We start from the raw sequence: 20,876 nt of genomic DNA on the forward strand, positions 1-20,876 counted from the left end.
CAAAATAGATTTAAAAGGGCACATAACTGGGCAACCGTATTCACGAAGCAGTTCATACGCTAGAGTGATTCGTTAAAATCAGGCGCCTGGAAATGATAGGCAACGTATTATTAGCAAAGGCGACTGGCCAATGGCAAACTGTATACGAATGAAACGCTTTGTGGATTTCGTCCTAACCGTTCTGCGAAAAAAAAGAAACAAAGAAAAAGAAAAGCCTCAACGATTCCTTTACGTCTTCTAATGGTCGTATTAATTTCGTGCTTTTTCTCAAGGGTTGTCGTTTAGTAAAGACAGCGCATCGAGTTCCTATAGTATGTTCTTTCTTCATATCTCATTGGATTGCGTCATATATTATTATGTAGTTCAATTCAAGAAACTCTTTATTCGCAAGTGTTGTTTGCCGTCGGCCGGCTTTCTTCGTTAACATGTTAAACATCTCGACTCGCTATTATCTGCTATACAAACAGTTCTAGTGTAAGAACATTTTGTGAACACGGGCCCAAACTCCTTCGTATACTAGTGAATATACCAGTTATTGTGCTTCATCGAGCAATGAGATATGCCACACCCCGCAAAAAAGCGCACAACTTGTCCCTTTTTGATTGCGCTGGAAAAAAGCGTCCACTTCGTGCTGTCTTTTTTTTTTTTGTTTGTTTGCTTAGGCTAGTCACGCTCTGGCCGGCCGTGTCGTAACCGATATTGCGCTGGTACAACAACGCCTCGCGTTCAGCGCTGGACGCGCACATTCTCCGCTGTCTGTGTCGACGATGCCGTGCAGCGCGGTGCAGCGTAGAAGAGTGGCGTCCGCTCGCGAAAATTAAGTTAATTAAGCCGTCCCTACCAACGCCTGTTTCCAATCGAATGGCCACTGCGCTATCATATTCTCGGCTACGACTGACCAGCGCTCTGGCACCTGTCGATGACTGATTGCACTTAAGTGAGTGACGACCTTCGCGAACTCCGGCCCCATGATTTTCGCAGACACATATATGACCTCCACAGAAATGCACGCTACTACTGAGATAAGACCAGCCACGTCTATACGGTTTGTTTGTGACGCAGGGTGAAGGCGGGCACTGTGAGCACCGTCCAATTAAAGGTCGGGGCTCGCTCACGTCGTCAGTATACTATTGCACGTCGGACAGCAAGGCCGCGGATAAGCAAATGGCTGTAAGGCTATATGAGGGCTTTTGTTTCGCAGGGCGCAGATCCGGACACATTTGGGTCCTTCGTACGCTTCCATATATAAACCCGAATCGGTGGCACTCAGGCACGCCACGCGAGGTATTAGATGTAGGGACCTTGAGCCACGTGTACCCGACCCACTCCGCTCATGCAACATCGACCGGGGCCGCTATTCGAAATAGGACTCCGATGCGCGTCTCCGTCTGGCAGGCATGGTTGAAACAGAGGATTCGAGGGACGCTTCTGTGGAGACCGTTCGCATCGATTGACCTTGCAGGAACCGAGTTTCTCGTTTCGCGTGTGGCTCTGTTTATCCTGGCGTTTTCTTTTGCGCGTGCAGCGCAAGCTATCGTTATTGAGAAATTGCTGCTTTGGTGCATCGAAAATATACGGGGGTGTGCGACTCTGGGGTAGCACTCCAGTACGAGAGGCGTTCGACCGAGAAAAACATTCTCGTTAACATGCGAAACTAGGTCTCGGGACGCAGACGTGGTTGGCCGTGACCGCGCGCTGTGACCGATCTATGCTGTCATTTTCTTTGTGGTTTCAAGGTCTCTTTCTGCATGCTGTTAGCATGGCCTGAATAACCGCCGTTTCAAGGAGGTTATGCTTTATATAGCGTTTTTTGTTACACTTGCTTTACTTTCTGTCTGCATGTACTGTAAACGGAGTTGGTTTGCTGCTCGTTAAGGATGCCAAGGACGGTTTCTGCCGACCTTTAGACCCGTTCCGTTGAAAAACAGTCTAATGATTGGAGCAATATGAACCTCCGCCATTTTGTTGCAGACCGTTCGATCTTACAAATGCTTTTGCTTGTGACTCAAATATTGCTTTTTTCATCATCGTGACTATCGTCGTAGAGCACATGGGGCACTCGGGCGATACTTTTTCGGGCTGGTGGCATGATTATTTGAACCTACTACGTTATATGAAAGCGTATAAACGAGCACAGCTGTGCTTTGCAGTAACCACTATTAGTTGCCTTTAGTATGACGAAAGAAGCAAATATTTTAGTTATGACAAGGCAGCAGTCGTATATTAGTCACTTTATTCGAGTCAGCGCTCCTCTCTGGGTCATGTTTAAACTTTGGTTTAAATGAACAAAAGACGTCGAAATGTCGATTGCGTTTTCTTTCTCTGTGCAATTTAAGTTCTCGTGCACAAATTTAACTGTAGAATATATCAACATTCAATGGTCGTTTAATCAATGAATCATAACCCTGCTTTCGAACTTAAACATGCATTAATTTTCCGCGTGTATTACGTCCGACAAGGAGCCTAAAACGTTTATGCAAGCCACTTTTGCAAGCTCGCATAATGTTGCAGTGAGAAAATGTATCATTTAGTGAAATTCAGTAATTTATTTGTTTATTTCGTTTAAGGTGTACATTTATATTGCAAACTTGAAGACCGCATACGGCACCATTATTTGTTACGTTTCTGTCGGGCTCACGTTAGAAGATATTCACTACTAGATTTGTCGTTAATCGCGGGTAATTTCGCACTGTAGGTTAAACGTCGGCAGAAAAGCGCGCCCGAGAGGGCTGCAGCTTTGTAAGAGAAGACAGTTTATTTGCGCAATAAGTTAACCGGTTCCGCCACTGTGGTGGTCGATGGTGAAGTCTCTTGTCACTGATGTAGCTGCCGGTGGTTTCGACTGTCGCAAGTGGAAACCACCGACCACTTCTACCTCTCTTACAAGAAGTCCCCCTGTAGAATTGTTGGCTCCAGCGACACCCTTTGTTAAACCACTGTTGATCCCTTCAAACCTCTACGTTACTGTGAACTTATCTCTTGTTGAGCCTTCTCGATTTTCACCCTACGACCTGCCACAACTTGAAGATTTCCAAGGCCTAAATCATAATCGTCAGTTTACGAGGCATTCTCGACTAGTACGGCCAGCATAACGTTACAGGGTATCACAGAAAGGAAACAACTAACAGCGCTGTTTTCTTTCTGTTTTCCTTGCCCTATCGTTATGCTGGCCGCCACCAGTCCGATATTCATCAACTAGCTCAGGCAAAATACCGTGTTAATGAGGCGTTATCCTTCTATAACCACTTTTCCCTTACTCCCAGTGCAGGGTAGGAGAGAGGACGCTCGCCTGGTTAAGCCTCATGTCTTTCCGATTCTTGCTTTCTCTCCTTCTCGTTGTGAGTAATCTTGCCCATTTTTTCATGTGCAAGATGAAGAACCCATTGAATGTTATTGAGTTTCTCCAATGTACGTGTACGTTCACCATTGTTGCCACGCTCCATTTGTTCGCACGGCTGGACCGTTACCGGATGCCGTTGTCATAATCGACGTTCAGTATGCGGCTCACGATCCACTCGGTGCGTCATGAGGGTGCTGATATACTCGTAGCCCACGCCAGTGCCTGATCTCCTGGCAGTGCAATTTTATTAGCGCAGTAGATTCAGAATCCATAGGTCGACGGTGTTTATCTACATGGTACGCTTGCGCAAATTTTATTCTATGAAAACGACGAAGTATGTTAATAGTGCTTACAGTATCTATTCCGACTCTTACTGTTGTGATGGCAATGTTTCTATCTGCACAAACTCGAAAATACATTTCACAAATTCAGTCGTTCCTAAAACGGGAGGAACATTAGAAGCAGGCTTTGCCCTACAATGCCCCTTATTGCGGAGAAGCCAACTTCGACAACAAGCTTTGTGCGTGACACACGCACGCCGAGCAAAAGGTTTCGGAGAGCATCGCCAAGTACCGCACGCGACCTATGCACTAAAGCACCTGTTAAATAATCGCGTTTTACACTCAACGATGAACAGATGCACGTCTGCCTCACGTAGCAAGAAAAGAAGAAAAGAAAAGCGATGAATATGTTTCATTTCTTCTTATTTATTGATCTATAGTAATACACTGTCGCTTCAAAGTGCAGATAACAAAAGTAGAAAAATGCCGTTTACGAGCGTGTGAACGCGAATGTTTAAGCGTTAGCTGCGGTATAGGATTGGCGTTTTCGCTCCCGATCTCTAGGCGGTATGAATGTGTCACTTCTTCCACGAAATTTCAATGTGAAGGAAGCTTTTATAGCGTTCTCATTTAAACTACAACGCTCTTCGCCAATGCTCGAGCGCTCGCCGGCTTTCTGAGCGCACTTTGGCGCAGTCGAAGACTCTATGACGACGACGGCGGCATGACCACAATGGTATGTCGAAGAGTGTATGACGGCGATGGAGTGACGAAGGGGCGCGACGACGAATGTATGGCGAGAATCGGATGACAACGACTGTATGATGACGATGGCGGGAGATGACGTCACGATGACGGCGAGATGACGATGACGCATACCCAGTGCTATGACGACATACCCAGAGGGGCCCATACCTTTGAGAACTATAGACTGCACAATCTCCCGGGCCGGCCCACCACTGCGGATGGCGCCAACGGCACAAAACTCGGCAGCGAGCTATGAAAAGCGAACGCTTTCAAATTGAGTATATTTTGTCCACCCATGGTACCTTTTGTAGCATGTGTCGACAGAACTTCATTAAACAAGGAAGCCATCCGGTAGCCGGAAGTAGAAGGACGTGCATAAAGCCTCGACGCATATTATAGCCGCGAGTTCAAGGACTAAAAGCTGGGCCAACTGGTATGCATTCGTAATGTATAAACAGCGCGAAAACTACATAGCCGACAAAAGATGAGACGAGGACGAGCGCTGGCTCACTAAAGTATTAATGGACATATCATTAGAATATATGTGCGCCTGTGTATATATTCTGATCGCGAGCCCATTAAGGCTTCCGCAATGAGGCGGCACTGGTCGTCATCTCATTTTTTGTCGTTTGCGTAGTTTTTGCAGTGTTTATGCGTTATATTATAGCTATGCCATGGCGTCTATTGTCCATGCAGTAATATCGAGTCGTTATCGGGTCCTTGTTTCTCTGCCGTAGTTTGTCCGTCCTCAGGTAACTGCTCTCATTTTATGTATGCTGTCGCGCTGGGGGCACAATGTAGATCTTTTTTTTTCTCGGCTGCACATATTGGCGACCAATGTGTGGTGATCAACATCAAAGTGGTTTAATCTGTGCAAAAAAGTTGGCAAGCAACGATTCTTCTTATTTTATTATAAGCAATCAATATTGAAAATTATGTACACATGCCAGTGTGTACTTTTATATTAAATATCAGCAATACAACGCTGCAGCTAGCTAAACTTATACGATAATGTCTGCGCTCACTGCCCGTGTCGGTTACAATCACGTTATCATTGTTGTTAAATGGTTGTTGTGTGTTTGTTGTTTGCTTGTTGCTGTTGTTGTTATTTGCTTATTGCATCATGTACGATCAAATAAAAATGCCACGTGAAATTTGGATGGCCAAGAGTTGTTTGCAGACGTCATACAAAGAAAGCTTTAGTGGCACAGCCGGGGCACCGATTAGAGGGCAGGCAACGCTCAACTTGACATGCTGTTGTTGAGTCCAAAATTCCACCAACTCGTAACGTCCACCATCTCGCTTGCTCTGATTGCCTCACAGGTCGGCTACCCCTCCCTGACCGCCTCGAAAAGCGCACATGGTGGCATTCGACAATATGATGAAATTTTATTCTCTGGACATCTCCGGAATACCCGGGGCCCTTGTAGATTATCTTAATTTCGGTTCATACGATGGCGTCATCTAGGGCTGTAACACGGGCATTGTCTCAATTTTGTGAGGAGCAATGCCAAGTTAGAGCGCATTCACAAAAGGCCGAGCGCCTGCGTGCAAGATTCTGTTTTGTGTATACTAATAAATTATATAATATCGTGCGTTCGTTGGGGAACTGCAAATGACTGACCTGTATTGGTAACCTGTGCTGGCGGCCGCTCAAACACACACCTAAAGTAATCTACAGCGTCCGTTAAGGAACGCGTATATTATCCGGGTAGTGCCTTGTTTTCTGTTCATAGTAGCGCGCCATGCTGGCTCATTGGCTATGGCATTCTGTTGCTGAGCACGAGGTCGCGGGTTCGTTTTCCGGACGCGGCGAGCTCATTCCGATGACGGCGGGTTGCAAAAACGCTCATGTACCGTGCTTTGGGTGCGCGATAAACAACCCGAGGTGGTCAAAATTATTCCGAAGCCCTCCACCGCGGCGACCCTTAGAAATGATGCATAGTATTTTTGGTTTATAGTTTTCCGAAGTTTGAAGTACTTATTTTTTTCGTTTGTATTTACGCTTGTAAATTAGGTTCTTTCTTCCCTCTTCCCTTCTTCCTATCTGTGCTTCTTCCTTCCTGTGTTTCAGTTCCATCATTCTTGAAGATTAGGCAGGCGTTATGCCTCTTTCGATAGCAGGCGCCAGACTGTTGATTACAGTATTTTCTAACGCGATAGCGTTAAGTACCCCGTGTCGCAGAAAACCCAATGTCGGTGACCAGCGTCCGTAGCCTGCGTTGGCGTCATGTGAATTACTAGGGCTCCTTTATGCTACAAGTAAGACGCCCTGAAGGCGAAAGCCCGAGCGCCGCTAACTCAATGACACGATGGCCACTTTTTTTTTTATTTTTGCTGAGTCGTCTTCACTCCGAGCCCACATTTGCAAAGTCAGTTTTGCAAGGAATCCTTATTTCACCATACCCGGACCGTGACTCAGCAGTTACTTTTGCTGAGTCATTGTCACTCTGAACCCATATTATGCAGTCATTTTCGCAAGTCATCCTTTATTCACCAAACTCAGACCGTGACTCAGCACTTTTCTTGCTGAGTCATCATGACTCTGAACCACAATTTAGTCATTTTTGCAAGTCATCCTGTTTTTTTTTTTTGCAAGTCGCCCTTCCTATTATTCACCAAACTCCAAGCGTGACTCAGCACGTTTTCTTGCTGAGTTACTCTCACTTTGACCCTCAAATCTCGCATATATTGTTTTGCAAGTCCCTCCCCCACTCCATAACCCCTTGATTCCCTCTTAATTCACACTTGATTCACCCTATCACTGCTTTGTTTTCCTTCATTCACTCTATCATCTCGGTTTTACTTCCCTCACACTTGGTTTGCTCTATTACTCCAAATTTCCAATTTTCGATCGTCACTCTTGATTCACCATGTCGCCACTTGATTCACCTTTATTCACTCTCATTTATTCTTCATTATCTTAGCTCACTCTATCTCGTCATTACCTTTCGTTTGACTCCTATCACCTAACTAAACCCCTTTAATTCATCATCAATTCACTCCTTATTCACCTCTCTGCTTGCCCATTTTTTACCATTACTATCATAACCATACTTACACCCATTACAATAATTAATTCTGAGTTATTGGCCACTTCACGGGTTTTCGACCCATTTTCCCGCTTTGGAATGCTAATTATCATAATTAATTTAATGACTACCATGATAGTTTATCGATATTTATATTCCTCATGTAATTATCTATCGATTGATATATGTTATGGGGTTTGTAGTTACGTTAAGGAGTTATCGATTTTCGTACATATTTTGTGTGTTTAAAAAAATTTATTTCAACAAATAACGATACGAACGCTGAGTCACAATGACGGCACTATTCCATTAGGACGATAATATATACAAAGTACGGAGCACTGTATACACGGCACGTTTTTGTAAAATGTCCGAGTCCACACTCACTAACATATAACGACATACGGACCCACGGAAACGCACAGTTACACACGAACTAATTGTCACATTATATACAATGATGTTGAATATATACAGTGTACACAATGGTTATTTACAATAGTAATGTGACAGAGGCACTTTTCCTAAATTTGTAGTGATGCTATACTTCTTGAAGCACATCTGATGTAGAGTGTACTAGAATGTGGGAGTGGGTCCAGCGGACGCCTTTGCAAGCGCCGGGGGTGAAGCAAAAAAACGTTGTCGCAGTTTCACCTGAAAGGCGAAGCATCAATTGCGATAGCAAATTTGTAGAGAGCTATACGGAGTAATGATAGTAGCTTTATCAGCTGTATAAACTTGGACATGCAGCAGCACCGGCAACACGCAGAACTGTTGTCGACGCCGTCGGCGTTTTGCCCGCGTTCGCACGAAATGCGTGCGGCGTTGGTGACTGTTGCCGGAGCCTGTGATATAAATAGGCACTTGGTGACGCAGCTAAACGTCGCCTCCCTTCCCTCCCCCTCCCCCCACGGCCTTTCGTGCTCGGAAGAAGGCGCGTTTGCTCTATATATATGGTGATTGTAAAGGAGGAAAGAGACGCCTACTTCTGCAGCCCTTAAGGGAGCACGGCTTAGAACGCGCGTTTGTTCTCCGCCGTGTGTTGACTCCCCGTGAAAGCGTGTGTCCCTCGTGCCCTTTCACTCGCACATACAGCGTTCTGCGGCGCGCGGCCACAATTTCATCTCTATTGACGTCATACGGAACCTCACGGCGACGGCAACGGCAACGGCGACGGCAACGGCGACTGCAACGGCGACTGCAACGGCGACGGCGACGGCAACGGTGACGACGACGGCGACGCCGACGGAAGAAATCTGCTTGGGAGTGTCCATATAATTGCTATCGCAATAAAAAAAATTGCCCCCACCTCCCCGAAGGGAATCGTGAGGAAATGCGAATGCATTTCTTGCACCGAGAGTACACGGCGTAGTAATTTTAATGGCGTAAATTAATGACGAGACGAGGATTTGTACCGTAACCATTTATTTACACATTCATCAGCACCTGTTTGTGTTGTCATTGTACCTGACGCCATAATCACAGCCTTGTGGTCGCTAAAGTGTACAGTCAAAGGGTCTTTGAGAAGCATGCGCACGTCACAGTTTCGGGTAAAGGCGAGATCAATGCAACTTCCGTGAATGGTAGTCGGACACTTGTCGGACTCGGCGGAGGCACACTGCATAGAGTACTTTGTCCGCATGTACTCCACCAACCACTCGCCGCTCTTCTTTCTCACGTCCACGTTAGTCACCAACCAAGACGACGGGGTCAGATACTTTGGAGCGCACACACACACTTTCCATAGCCGCGTCCAGTTGCGCGGCAACGGCGTCACGAGCGAGGTTCGGCGCGAGGTACACGGTCACCACAAAGACTCCGTCTCCGGTGTAGGCAAGGGTGTAGAAGTCTTTGTACGGAGACGTGTCTCGAACGGGCGAGGTGGCAACGGCATGCGATATGAGGTTCCCATACACGTTAGCAACGAGATTAACGCCGCAGTATTCGCCGTCCTTGCCGCTTCGAACGGGAGAGTGGGGCGCAGGGAGGAGAGAGCGAATGGCGAGAGAAGGAGCGGCGAAGCACTGCACCTACCCTCTCCTACACTCTCTCTCCATACACGCGGGAACGGGGAGGAAAGCGAAGCTGCGGATCGGCGAATTTGTCTCCGACGAGGTGCTCCTGGGCCCACGGGGCACGCCGCAAGGCTCGGTCATTTCGCCCGCGCTCTTCAACATCTGCATGGTCGGCCTCTCGAGGAAGCTGGCCCAAGTTGAAGGTATCAAACACACCATCTACGCCGACGAAATCACGATCTGGTGCACCGGTGGCAGCGAAGCGCAAGTGGAAAGCGCCATGCAAGAGGCTGTAGACGTCACAGAGCAGTACCTGCTACCCACCGTACTCAGGTGTTCCCCGACAAAATCCGAGCTTCTGCTTTACAGAAAAGAAAGAGGGGGTAGACCCAAGGGCTGGAAACCGGTCTCCGAAAGTGACATTCACCTGTTCTCTCGGAGCGGCGACCCGATACCCAGGGTCGACACCATCAGAGGAGGAGGAGGAGGAAAAACATTTATTAAGAAAAAGAAAAAAAAAAAAACAAGCAGGCGTCTTCCTGCTTGTGTTGGGAGGTGCCCTCAGTCCAGGGCTCCATCAGAGTTCTGGGTATGTTCATCGAATCGGGTGGCGGCAACGGTACTGCGTTGCGCAAAATCATTGCGAAGACCGACAACGCTTTTCGCCTAGTGCGAAGGGTGACGAACAGACGTCGTGGCCTCAAGGAGGACAACCTGCTCCGGCTCATCAATGCCTTTGTGCTGTGTCACTTCACCTACGTACACGGTGGCCATGCACAACTGGCTCAGAGCCGAGCGGGACAAGCTCAATGCCCTCATTAGAAAAATTGTCAAGAAAGCCCTCGGGCTGCCCGTCAGAACGCATACAGAGGACCTCCTCCGGCTCGGCATACACAACACCATGGAGGAGATAGCCGAGGCTCAGGAACGGGCCCAGCTAACTCGGCTATCCACCACGCCGGCCGGCAGGCGGATCCTTGACGAGATCGGACTCCCCCCCCACCAAGAACTTGGCTAGCAACGCGCAGATCCCCAGAGAAATAGGGGAGAAGCTCGTCGTCGCCCCGTTGCCCCGCAACGTTCATCCCGTGCACAACGCAGGTCGTCGCAAGGCAAGAGCGTCCACGATATTAAAACAAATCTGCAAGGACAAGATTGAAGCAAGCTTCGTTGATGCCGCCGCGTACCGAGACGGCGAGGCTTTTGCGGTTTCCGTCGTGGACACCTTGGGCAAAGTCATCAACTGTGCCTCAGTTCGGACGACGGAACCCGAGGTGGCCGAGCAGGTTCCCATTGCACTCGCCATGCAAGACGGTTGGAGAGACAGGGTGTATAGCGATTCGAAAGTGGCCGTCAGGGCATTCCAGAAAGGCCGGGTAGCCCGGCAGGTAGTTCAAATTCTGAAATGCGCCAAACAAGGCGACAGCTCCACCCACTCCATCCTTTGGTTCCCTGCCCACGTCGGGGTGGTCGAGGGGGTTCCTCTGAACCTCAACGAGTCTGCCCACGAGGCTGCGCGTGGCTTTACCGACCGCGCTGCCCTCGGATCGGACGACTCTCCCCCCGACCACAGGGACTCGCCTATCACGCACAATGAAGTCACTAAATTCTTTTACTTAGCGAGAAGGGTCTTCCCGCCGCCTCATTCTAAGCTAAGCAGGCCGCAGGCGGTCACGCTCAGACTCCTGCAAACTAACTCCTACCCAAATCCGGTGTCTCTTAACAGCATATATCCTTATATTTATCCGAATTGTTGTTGCGCGGCCTGTGGTGAGGCTGCTACTTTGGCTCACATGCTCTGCGAGTGCGAGTCGTTGGGCCCGAAGTTCAGCAAGGAAGAGTGGGACGCACTCTTGCGAAGTCCCCTCTTTGAAGACCAAATCCTGGCCGTCCAGCGCGCCCGTGATCGGGCTGGCAGGCTAGATCCTGTCAGTCCCGTCGTGGGATTAGCCGGGTGCGCGTTTTATGGCGTTTTGCTGGACCCAATAAAAGTTTATTCACTCACTCACTCACTCACTCACTCACTCACTCACTCACTCACTCACTCACTCACTCACTCACTCATTCACGCGGGAGCTCCGCCGAGTTCCCGCGATGCGAGCGCCCTCACACGCCAGAGCGCGCTCCTCCTCTCCACTCACTCTCCGCTACTCCGCCCGCACCACCTAGCTCCGGTAGCTAGGGGTGAGGATAAGTGCACGCGCCCGCAGCCGTTGCTATGGGAGAGGGAGTGAGAGCGGAGAGATAACACCTGCCGGCGCGCGGACACCGACAGACGCCTGACATACCCCGACTAAGAAATGCATTCGCATTTATAAAAACTTCTGGAGTGGCGGCGTCCGCTAATGTTTACCAGCAGGGGTGAAGCCAGCGTAAGAGTGCCGCGCTGGCTGCAGTCCTCGCACATTTTAGGTGCTTTTTTCTTGTCCGAATGTATGTGCTAGGGTAATTGTAAAATAAAAGGTCGTTGTTTTTAGCTAAAATATTATATTTGGCCAAGTGTTGATATCAATAACTATCAAAAAATGCACCACGGCATTCAGGTTTGCTCCTAAAGCCCGTGAAAGAAAGCTGTTTATTTAATAGTCCTTTGTGTGAACAACAATTCACGATCTAAAATTGTGGTCGCGATATCATGCGTGGCAAAAAGTACTCGCGACATGGTGCAGCGTTGTTTAGATGGCAGTCATCGGCCGGTGGAGGCAATTGGCGCTCGTGCTCACAGGAGTTATTGAGGCGCTGTGAGGTACAGAAAAAAGTTGTCGCAGTTTCACCTGAAAGGCGAAGCATCAATTGCGATAGCAAACTTATAGAGAGCTATACGGAGTAATGATAGTAGCTTTATCAACTGTATAAACTTGGACATGCAGCAGCACCGGCAACACGCAGAACTGTTGTCGACGCCGTCGGCGTTTTGCCCGCGTTCGCACAAAATGCGTGCGGCGTTGGTGACTGTTGCCGGAGCCTCTGATATAAAAAGGCACTTGGTGCCGCAGCTAAACGTCGCCTCCCTTCCCTCTCCCTTCCCCCACGGCCTTTCGCGCGTCGGAAGAAGGCGCGTTTGCTCTACATATATGGTGATTGTAAAGGAGGAAAGAGACGCCTACTTCTGCAGTCCTTAAGGGAGCACGGCGCAGAACACGCGTTTGTTCTCCGCCGTGCGTTGACTCCCCGTGAAAGCGCGCGTCCCTCGCACCCTTTCACTCGCACATACAGCGTTCGGCGCGCGGCGACGATTTCATCTCCATTGACGTCATACGGAACCTGACGGCGACGGCGACGCCGACGGCAGAAATCTGCTTTGGAGTGTCCACATAATTGCTATCGCAATAAAACGTGGAAATTGTGGCGGCGCTGTGGCGGCGCTGCCGTCGCCTTAATCTGAATCACCGGCCAATAAACGTTGGCTCCGGCTGTTTCGGCAGCGCTCATTGGCTGAGGTGAGCTCACGGGCTGAGTATATAGCTGTCGTCTGCTCGACGCACCATCGTTGCTGCGTCGTTCGCATTCTTTCCGCCGCTTTTTTTTCCATTTTATTTACAATAGATGAGTGGGGAATAATATCAGTGTTGCCGCCACCGAGTATCCGCCTGTCAAAGCTGCGGCAAGGTCTCCGACGCGACAAGCGTTCGGCTAGAGGTCACGCTAGTTCGGACCAACGTTGGTTCGGACGGCGCGCGGGGCCGCTCATTCGGGAGAAAGCGACGGTGAACTACTAACTTTTAATAAAGAAAGCCTCAGCGGGGAGCCCGCGTTGAACACACTAACCCAATTCAGTACACTCTACCTGATTGTTACCTCTACGCGAGGATGATAAGGTTTCTACGCGCACTTCTTTTACCACCAAACCTGCTCGCACTTTGTCTCACATTCTTTACGAAGTTATTCCTCAGAATTCGGAGAATGACAGCCCACAAACAAATGTCTTGAAGCAAAACACAAACAGCGCAGGCCTTTTATGTGAAAGCTTCTCAGACTGAAATATTAAAAGTGCGAAATGACAACAGAAGATCGACGCATGCAAGAGGCCGTGTTTCTACCAGAAAGCTCATCTTCGTCCATAACTTTCGCCGCCGGCGTTTCCCGGTAAACATTACGGTCACATAAGCTGCAGTTGCTGGGAGGCGTGAGAAGCAGTCGGGGATCTTTGAATGTTATCGCGTTCCATTCTTAAAGGCGAAGCTTAATTGTTCTCCAAATTTTCTTCGATGCAATGGTACAGCCGAATTGCGTCGCGTGACTGAGCGTTACGAGGAGCTTGTGCAACGCTAGGCGGCATAATCGAGATCGACAGCGAAAGACACCATCAAATCCGAGGGTTGTAGACGGTGTTATCCGTGCGATGGACACAGACCCATGACAAGGAGAATCCGGTCGCGGAACGATTTGGTTTCGCGACCGGAACTTGCGGCAGCTGGGGACTCTTCTCAATCAAGATCACCCAAGATCAGAACATTTCTCGCGCCCCACGGAAAACTTTATTTATAACACTTTAATTATTTTACCGCTTTTGTTAGTCATAAGATAAAAGCTCTGAAAGCACCACCTCTCCTATAAGCCGGAACTAAAAAGAAGAAATATTCCAACATTTATTAAGGCTCTTGGAGATTATGTCTCATGGTGAGGTCTCCGTTTCAAGACCGTTTCAAGGCCGTTTCAAAACCGCGTAGTCGACACGTTTGCTACAGACAAGGACATACCCAAGTCCATATTTTATTAACAGGATCTATCCGGAGAGGGAAATTCAAACCAATTGTAATAAATGCAATGGCATCATTACTCTTGACCATATGCTTTGGCAGTGCCCCGCGGCCTTCGCAGACTGTGACAAGGAACCAAAATGGTGGCGGCAAATGCTACGAAGTGAATCACTCTCTGACCAATTACGGGCAGTCCAGAAGGCCCGCGATGTGGCTGAAGGGCTCGGCCTGACAGTCCCAACGTGGGAGCGGCCCGCGTCAACCCAGGGTTGACCTTCAGGACTCAATAAAGTTCTCCATACCATACCATACACGAAATGGTCCTCTTAGAATAAGAGACGATAATGCGCACAAAAGTGCGATTAAGGGTGTAAGAATGTAAGGGATGCAAGTGAACTGAAGTGAAAATGGGTGTACAGAGAGGTGAATGAGGTGAATTAAGAGTGAATTGATGGTGAATTAAAGGGGTTTAGTTGGTTGACAGGAATCAAACAAAAGATAATGACGAGCTAGAGTGAGCTAAAATAATGAAGAGTTAGTGAGAGTGAATTAAGAGTGAATGAAGGAGGTGAATTAAGTGGTGATAGGGTGAATGAAGAGTGACGAAAATTGGGAATTTGCAGTAATAGAGACACCAAGTGTGATGGAAGTAAAACCGAGATGATAGAGTGAATAAAGGTGAACCAAGCAGTGTTAGTGTGAATCAAGAGTGAATCAAGTGTGAATGAAGAGGGAATCAAGGGGTTATGGAGTGAGGGAGTGACTCAAAAAAGAAAAGTTCTGAGTCACGGTTTGAGTTCAGTGAATTATAGAAAGGTTGACTTGCAAAAAAAAAACATCACTAGCAAAATGACTGTAAATTGTGGTTTCACAGTAATGATGACTCAGCAAAAAATTACTCCATCTCCCGCTAAAGAGAACCCGAGCGCTCATTGCGGCGCTGCATAGGAGAGAGAATGAGGCGCGCGCGCTCGGTCATTTTCATACCGCGGAACTACCGTGGGGCCCCCAGCGGAGTATGCAGCTGTCGCACCACCTGTCGTGCGCACCGCTCCGGATTCCTAGAGGAGAGTAAGGGGGGAGCGTAGCAGAGGAGAGAGAGGGGGAGGGGACGCGCATGCGCTGTGGGCGTGTGGGACGCGGGCGCCGCTCCGTATAGGATTCCTAGAGGAGAGAAAGGGGGGGGAGCGTATGAGATGAGAGATTGGGAGGGGACGTGCATGCGCTGTGGGGTTGTGGGACGCGGGAGCGACGGACAGAGCCGCCGGCAAGAAATGCTTCGCATTTAAACGTGGTCGTCGTGTCATTAAGTTAGCGGCGCTCGGGCTTCCGCCTTCAAATCGTCTTAGTTGCAGCATACGGGATCCCTAGTAATTTTTATGACACCTAACTTGGGCCCTCTTTTGTCCATGACGGCGTCTAATATAACCCCATGATCATTTCTCGCTAGACAGCCAGTGCTTCATCAACTATCTTTGCTAATTTTGGTAAAAGCGTATGCAATGTGTTGATATAAGAAAGAAATAAGAAAGCAAGAAAGAAAGAAAGCTTTTCTCTGAACGAGAACGCGAAAACGTACGTTTCCGATGCGCACTGCGCGTGTCACTGATTACAGTACCTGAAAATATTTACAAGTCCTGGCAGTAACACTATCATTTCGCCGTAAAATCAGAAATAAAGTCCCTTAAAAATAAAAATTACACATATTCAAAGCACATGTTGGAACCTAAGTGAAGGGAAGCTTTAACAAAGTCGTTAATTAAATGCTATTACAACTAAATGTGATGCGCACGATTGTATTGCAATCATACGCAATATGTAATCCCATTCCCACTGTCTAGTGCCCCACTCTCTTTCCTGTCTTTATTTTTATCCCTTGACACCTTGATTCTCCCTGCGTGTAGGGTAGCAAACCGGATGCTCATCTGGTGGGCCTCCCTGCCTTTCCTTCCCATCTCCTCCTTTATGAACTTTGTATGCTTATGCGCCACACAGGTCACCACTTCAATCTCATGCAATGAGTATGTTTACGTACTAGCCAGTTTACAAGGCAAACAAAGCTTCCCTGTAAAAGAACTGGAGGATGTTCGCATAAAATTGAGAGTAAAGTTATACTTTCGACAACACTTTCACGTCTCTCTTGCACATGGTGCCGCTCTGACGTAAACACGTGCTCTTGATCATAAATCGCCTCTTTAGGTGCGCGTTCGCGAACTTACGCTAACATCGGTGACTTGGTGAAGTCGGTGCTTGCAAAATTACCGTACCTCTGAGCCTTTGTTTCGTATTTTTTCTCATTCAGTTGTATGTGTGTTCTCCATCCAAATAACAATAATAACAATAATAATAAATTCTCAATGACCCGCAGGCGACGGCCCAGCGGATGGAGTGCCGCCGGGGACGAAGGCGGACAGGCGCTGCTGCAACGAGAACAGCCGCAAGGTGTCGCTGGGTCTGGTGATGACGCTGCTCATCGCCGCCTCGTGGGTCGGGGCGGCGCACATGCTCAAGGCCACGTTCGCTGAGAGCAACAGCCCCGCCAACCAGAGGCTCACCAGGGAGGGCCGGCTCAACGTTACCGAGGTAACCGAGACGCGTTTGACCGATACTTGATCAGCCAGCCCTCGGGCTCGGGGAAATAACATAATCAATGGGTAGCCTACGTTACTGTGAACATCTCAGCCAAGCTTTGCTTTCGCGGAGCGCTAAGTCACCTTTTTCTCAAACGGTCTCGTTTCAACAGAAGCCGTGATCCTCACTCTTTTCTGGATGCTTTATTTCATAATATAGCGGATTCCCATACGTGGCTGCTATTGGTAGCAGCGGTCGGCTACGTAGCGTAGATACCATGGCCACCGCGGGGTGCCGCCACGAGTCTACTGGCTAAGTGCACTGTGGCTCGCTGCGGTCGACCACGTTTGGCTTACGTTTCGGTAGTCGTGGCGTCTACATTAACATCCAAAAGGAAATTTGAACTGCACTTCACGGTGACATTTCGTAGGCGGAGCATTGTGGCCCCGCCCCACTCCACCGTAGCTTTCGCAGTGCAAAGCACTGAAGAAGAAATGGGAGCACAGCGGAGGCCGTGTTTGATTGCCAATAACTCCGGTTCTGCTGAACGCATTGAAGTACTTTTTGCGGCAAAGTATTTCTGAAATAGCCTATTTTCACTTCAAATGTCTTTCTACAGTTCAATAAAAAGTTCAAACCCACGTCCTTTTTGTTATTAAGGCAAAGTTAAATAAGGCACATTTAATTAGGATAGATTTATTTAGGACACTTGAACCCATGACTTTTGGTGGGAGTCGTACCCCCGACCTTTGGTGTAAATTAGGGTGAAGTAATTACGACACAACTATTAATGCATATTAATTAATGCACTCGAACCCACGAACATTGATGTCAATTAGGGCAAAGTTAATTAAGGTACGGGTGTGTAGAGTTAAGTAAGGACTCGAACCTGTATGCCAGACGAGTAGCAGGTAACAAAAAGCACTTTATTCAGAAACGCAGCTGAGTATATAAGGAGCATTGCGATAAGCAGTAGGCGTGTTGCACATGCGCACTGGTTGACTTCCAGGCGTGACATTGCGCTCCAGTACAGAAACCACGACGTTTGGTGGGAGAGAACAAATAGGAAGTAACAACGCATTCGAATAAGAATGTCAAGTAATTTAATGAATGCCTCGTGGGCGTGCAGGCTTTCCGGAAAGCCTTTATGCTTTTTAGCGTATGCTAAACTGACTATCATCTTCTTATTTATTTGTTTGTTGGTTCATTTATCTATTTATTTATTTACTTCGAACATTGATTAGGACGCAACTTGTTCTAGGATGACAGTGCTAAAGACATGCCGCCGCCCCCCTGCCTTTCGTCACGTCTCACCGCCCGCCGGCCCAACGAGCAGCTTGCGTTATCTCCTTGCTGTCTGCGGCGTTGGCCTAACGCTTCAATGCCGGCGGGCCGCCAAATTTACTTCGTCATCCCGTCGGGCGCCACGTTGCGCTGCAGCGCCAACACCGCTCCTTGGGCTTTTAGATACTACAGGCACGGCGTCATATCAGTCTGTAGCGTCGACTGCGAACGCCGCAGATACCAAAGCGATAACGCAAGCTGCTCGCGGGCCGAACCAACGCTTACCTCGGAGACGTGACGAAAGGCAGGGGGACGGCGACATCGACAACACAGACGCTCTTTTTGCGGCCAGTTTCGGTTTCAAGGAGCCGGCCAAGGGGAACTAATTGGTCGCGTAGCTCCCACATGAACTGCGCTATTCAAAATTTGATCCTTGGGCTAGGTAGTGTCGAGGACGGGCCCCAAAGTACGCATTTGCTGTAGTCACCTATTGTTGATAATTGGAAGTTAATTAGCGTAACTTCGCTAATTACGCACGTAAGTGCGGAAATTGCTGTGTATCTAGTGGCCGCCAGTCGGTGCACTCGAATGGTAAACATAACGTGACCAAGATATGTATTCTTCTAAGTTTAAAAATTTGGTGCTGCTAAAAAAAAACACCCTGTATATATGTGATCAAGGTGCTCGATTTTGATAATCATGACCATATAAAGCTTCATTGTCTGTTGGCTTTATATATGATGTATACTTCATCATTCGCGCTCCGTAATTCCTGCCGAATTCTGTGCGTCACACATACTCCGAGAGTGGTGTTGCCTGTGCTTCTGTTTTCGGAGGCCACAGTAGGCAATACTGTATTGGATGAAGACAACGATACGGACATCGCAAAGAATAAGTTGTTTTTGAGAGTTTGTGTCCGCTGTGGCAGCCTGTTGCTGTCGGTGTAAATTAATTCACACCTAGAAGAATGGCTGTACTGAACTGATTCTTTTTCTCTTTATGTTTACGCAGGTCACATTCGATGCACCCTTCTTCACCACATGGGTCTGTGCAAGCTTCAACACGTTCTTCTTCCCCATTTTCTTGATGGGGCGACTCTGCTCCCGGACAGAGAAGACAACTGCCAAGAATGTGCTCATGTAAGACTACTGCAGCAGGGTGCTGGCCGGTGCTCATTTTTTTATATTTTAAATTTTTTACAGCGCAATTCGCTCACAGAACTTTCAGCCGAAAGGCCATGCCCTCCCCTAGTGTACGGGTTGGCTACTTTGGTGCCACATGTGTTCACATGGCAGCGTCAGCTGTCAGAATGACATGCAAGAGCAAGAGAGAGAGAAATAACATTTATTAGCCCCGAAGGAACTAAAGCCCAAGTCCGGGCCTCCTGCTAGGCTCATGCCTCCTGGCTCAGCACGTTCTTGACGTGCTGCACCAGAAGCGGCCACCATAGTTTTTCAAGACTTACCACGGTATTCTCAAACTAGCATCCACTCGAAATTCTTCTTCCAAGACGGAACGCAAAGGACACAAAGGTGTTCTTTGTGTCCTGTCTTGAACCGCTATTTTTTCTGTGATAATGAAGCAACTAGCCCGCCAGTCAATCCTTGCAAGCTTACATGGCAGCATCTGTTGTCAGGTGCTTTGTTTCTGTGATATTTACAAAGTTCTTTTATCTACCCCGCTTCCATGGCAGGCTTTCGTAGGGGTCGTTCTTCAATGGACAGCGTCATTGACCTCACGACATTTGTGCAGCAGGAGAAAAGCCGTAAGCGCATATCAGTTGCGCTCTTTCTCGACGTGAAAGGCGCTTATGACAACGTTGCACATGAAGCCATCGTCACCTCCCTGGAGACTATTGGAATCGACGGCCGCATGCTTCGTTGGTTATCCGACTACATAACTCGCCGGTCGTTTTTTGTGCAAACAGAAGACGGCCCCACAGCTGAACATTACACGTACTGCGGCGTGCCTCAGGGAGGAGTATTGAGTCCGACGTTGTTCAATGTGACACTCATTGGACTAGCTGACATTTTACCTAAGACAATCTGCCTCTCGATATACGCAGATGACATCTGCCTTTGGACTTCTGCAGTTACTCGGCCTCAGGTGCGTGCGCGTTTGCAACGGGCAGCAACCTTGACATCAGGATATCTTCAAGCACAAGGCTTGACTGTATCAACCGAGAAATGTGCATTGGTGGCATTCACTCGAAAACGTATGACGCCATACCCAGTTTCTATTAATGGACACACTATTGCCTACGGAAAGACCCATCGATTTTTAGGCGTAATAATCGACCGCAATCTTTCCTGGAGCCCTCATTGCACGTACCTGAAGAAAAAATTGTCGTCGATTGGCCAGGTACTGAGATTCATGTGCGGGAAAACATGGGGCACATCTGTACGCTCCATGCTTCAGTTGTACAGAGCTCTATTTCTAGGATACCTACGCTACAGCCTTCCAGTGTTGTCCAATACGTGCAAGTCAAATGTTCGCTCGTTGGAGAGCTTACAGGGCCAAGCATTGCGCACTTGCCTAGGACTTCCTCGCGGTGCGTCAACACCTGCAACAATCGTCCTCGCCAAAGATCATCCGATCCAAACATACGTTGCAGTGGATTGTCTCAGGGCGCATATCCGTCATCTTTCCCGCGTCCCCGATCATCACTTGGCGTTTTTGCCTTCGCAGAGACCTCGTTCCACGTTTTCTGAAGTTGTTGTCACCAATCAAGATTGCCTTCCATCAGGATATACCCCAGCAGCAAGGCCTTCATTCCCCTTGTGGTGCCTGCAACAGCCTCAGGTGCACCTAAGTATTCCGGGCGTAAAGAAGGCCAATCACCCAAGAATAGCTCTGCAACAGATGACGCTGCTATTAATGAATGAGACCTACTGGGACCGAATACA

The 20,876-nt window shown here is 48.3% G+C and overlaps 1 protein-coding gene across 4 annotated transcripts in view; it reads left to right on the forward strand.

Moving 5' to 3' along the window:
* Window positions 1-20,876, forward strand: part of LOC119449836 (putative thiamine transporter SLC35F3) — a 213,644-nt gene that overhangs the window by 174,403 nt on the left and 18,365 nt on the right. For all 4 annotated transcript variants that reach the window (XM_037713102.2, XM_049665469.1, XM_049665470.1 and 1 more), the window contains 2 exons: window positions 16,484-16,698; window positions 18,982-19,109. In XM_037713102.2, coding sequence (XP_037569030.1) covers window positions 16,484-16,698; window positions 18,982-19,109 — 343 coding nt within the window. The remainder of the gene's footprint in view (window positions 1-16,483; window positions 16,699-18,981; window positions 19,110-20,876) is intronic.

This window comes from Dermacentor silvarum, chromosome 4 (genome assembly GCF_013339745.2).
Source record: "Dermacentor silvarum isolate Dsil-2018 chromosome 4, BIME_Dsil_1.4, whole genome shotgun sequence".
Classification (NCBI taxonomy): domain Eukaryota; kingdom Metazoa; phylum Arthropoda; class Arachnida; order Ixodida; family Ixodidae; genus Dermacentor; species Dermacentor silvarum.